The following is a 2,500-nucleotide window of genomic DNA, read 5'->3' on the forward strand; positions in this document are numbered from 1 at the left end:
CACACACACACACACACATTTATCTCCATGAGCGGTCACACCCTTCTCTCCCTCTCCCGTGTGTGTGTGTGTGTGTGTGTGTGTGTGTGTGTGTGTGTGTGTGTGTGTGTGTGTGTGTGTGTGTGTGTGTGTTGGAAAAAAAACTACAAAAATATACTCGAAATAATTTATTGATATTTTTCCTCGAGATGTGTGTCTATCGTTTTTTTATTAGTGTTGATAGAGAAATGACCTGCCCTCCTCCTCCTCCTCCTCCTCCTCATCATCATCATCATCATCCGTCTTTCTAATCTTTCTTATCATTTATTCTTTCTCTGTTCTATCTCTCATGACGAACACCGCCACTTTGAACAGAGAGGAGTCTAAGGCTCTTCGTTTCATCCTCTCCCCTCCTCTTAATAGCAGTCTTCTACCTCTTAAATTCCGCCGCCTTGTTGCCTCTCTTTCTATCTTCTACCGACACTTCTGAACTTGCTAACTGCATGTCTCTCCCCCTCTACTCTTTCCTCCTCTCTCCTTCCTTTCCGTTCCTTCTTCCTTCCTTCTTTCTTTCCTTCCTTCCTGCCTTCCTTCCTCTCTTCCTTCCTTTTTTCCTTCCTTTCTTCCTTCCTTCCCTCTAGCTCATCCCTATACTGCCCAAGTCCCTTATGCAAGAGTTAACCAGCATCTTCTTCCTTTCATCCCTTACACTAGTTAACCCTGGAGTGGCCTTCCTTTGTCTGTATATCCTCCGTCCTGCGACCTGAACTCTTTCACGAGGAGAGTATCGAGAGACCTCTCCTGAAATTGACCTCTCTTCTGGCCAAGCTTCTTTACCTCTTTATAGGAGCAGTGTTTTAATTTGTTGCCTTAATTTGCTTCCCTTGCTATAAAGAAACACTACCTCCTCCTCCTCCTCCTACTCCTCCTTCATCCTAACCACAACGGAAAAACAATTCAAGCAAAGCGATGCAATACCGACATCGGCAAGAGTTATTTCTCGAATAGAGTTGTTCGCCACTGGAACAGCCTTCCTGCATAAGTGGTTAGCGCAGAGACCATCAACTCCTTCAAGAAACGCATTGATCGCCACTTTGCTGCAACGGGAGTGAACTGAACGTTCCCAAGAGTAGGTACACAAGTGCTTTAATCCTTCCCTGCAAGCCAGTCCTATGGCAAACGGATTGATTAAATCACTGAACGCAGGCAGCCTAGTAATGAGCCAACAGGCTTTCTGCTGCCTGCTAGTCCATGTTTCCATGTTTCCATTCCATACCCATTTCTCTTGACCAATAAACTGATAGATGACTCTCCGAATATACCCACTCATTCACTCACTCCTCATCCACTCCCTTCCTCCCTCTCTCCCTCCCTTCCTCCTTCTCTCCTTCTTCCGTTCTCCCTTACAAACTCATTCACTCCTTCACTCACCGCCTTGAAGCCTCGGTACATGAGCTGAAGTTCCTTTTTGCTGAACTTGGTTGTCCGGGCGAGAGCTTCGATCCCGTCCGGCTTGTAGCGAACCACGTTGAGCTCGATGTCGTCCGGGTCATGATCTGTTGAAGAGGGAGAGAGGGAGAGTTAGAGAGAGAGAGGAGGAGAGAGGAAGGAAGGAGAGAGAGAGAGACTATATTATAATTTATTATCGAACATATTAAATTAAATTCCTTGCGTAGTAAATACTCTCTCTCTCTCTCTCTCTCAATTCTTAACTCAGTCCATCACTCCTACACACACACACACACACACACACACACACACACACACACACACACACACACACACACACACACACACACACGCTTCAAATTTTTGTTAGAATGAAATAAGAAAAAAAGAAATGAAGGAGGAGGAAGATTTCATTAAGAATAAGGAGGAAGAGGAGGAGAAGAAGGAGGAGGAGGAGGAGGAGGAGGAGGAGGAGGAGAGAGAGTGGTCATTTATATATTCTTCTTCTCTTTCCTCTTCTCTCCTTCCTTTCCGTTCCTTCTTTCTTTCCTTCCTTTCCCCCTTCCTTCCTTTCTTCTTTCTTTCCTTCCTTCCTACCTTTCTTCCTTCCTTTCCTCTTTAATTCCTTGCTTCCTTATCTCCCTCCCTCCCTTCCTTCCTTCCTTCTTTCCTTCTTTCCTTTCCTCCTTCTTTCCTTCCTTCCTTTCTTCTGTCTTACTTTCCTCTTCCCTCCACTTTTCCCTCCCCCCTCCTATCCTTCTTACCTTCCTCTCCTTTCCGACATGCTTTACTCATATCATTTATTCTCTCTCTCTCTCTCTCTCTCTCTCTCTCTCTCTCTCTCTCTCTCTCTCTCTCTCTCTCTCTCTCTCTCTCTCTCTCTCTCTCACGCTTTGACTAATGACCCTTGAAGGTGTAATATTACCTTCGGATTGACAGGTGACTTGATGGGAGGGAGGGAAGGAAGGAAGGAGAGAGGGAGAGAGGGAGGGAGGGAAGGAAAGAAGGGAGGAGGGAAGGCTGGGAGGGTAGAAAGTGAGGAAGGAAGGAAAGAGGTGAGGGAGGAAGGAGG

General features: G+C 46.0%; 1 protein-coding gene and 1 long non-coding RNA gene across 5 annotated transcripts in view; one reads left to right on the forward strand and one right to left on the reverse strand.

Moving 5' to 3' along the window:
* LOC127009470 (Kv channel-interacting protein 4-like) overlaps nt 1–2,500 on the reverse strand; it is a 201,211-nt gene that overhangs the window by 51,177 nt on the left and 147,534 nt on the right. For all 4 annotated transcript variants that reach the window (XM_050882565.1, XM_050882564.1, XM_050882567.1 and 1 more), the window contains one exon: nt 1,411–1,535. In XM_050882565.1, the coding sequence (XP_050738522.1) occupies nt 1,411–1,535 (125 nt within the window). The remainder of the gene's footprint in view (nt 1–1,410; nt 1,536–2,500) is intronic.
* Nucleotides 1–2,500, forward strand: part of LOC127009471 (uncharacterized) — an 82,538-nt gene that overhangs the window by 21,549 nt on the left and 58,489 nt on the right. The gene's annotated exons all lie outside the window — the stretch shown is intronic.

Source organism: Eriocheir sinensis, chromosome 41 (genome assembly GCF_024679095.1).
Source record: "Eriocheir sinensis breed Jianghai 21 chromosome 41, ASM2467909v1, whole genome shotgun sequence".
Lineage (NCBI taxonomy): Eukaryota > Metazoa > Arthropoda > Malacostraca > Decapoda > Varunidae > Eriocheir > Eriocheir sinensis.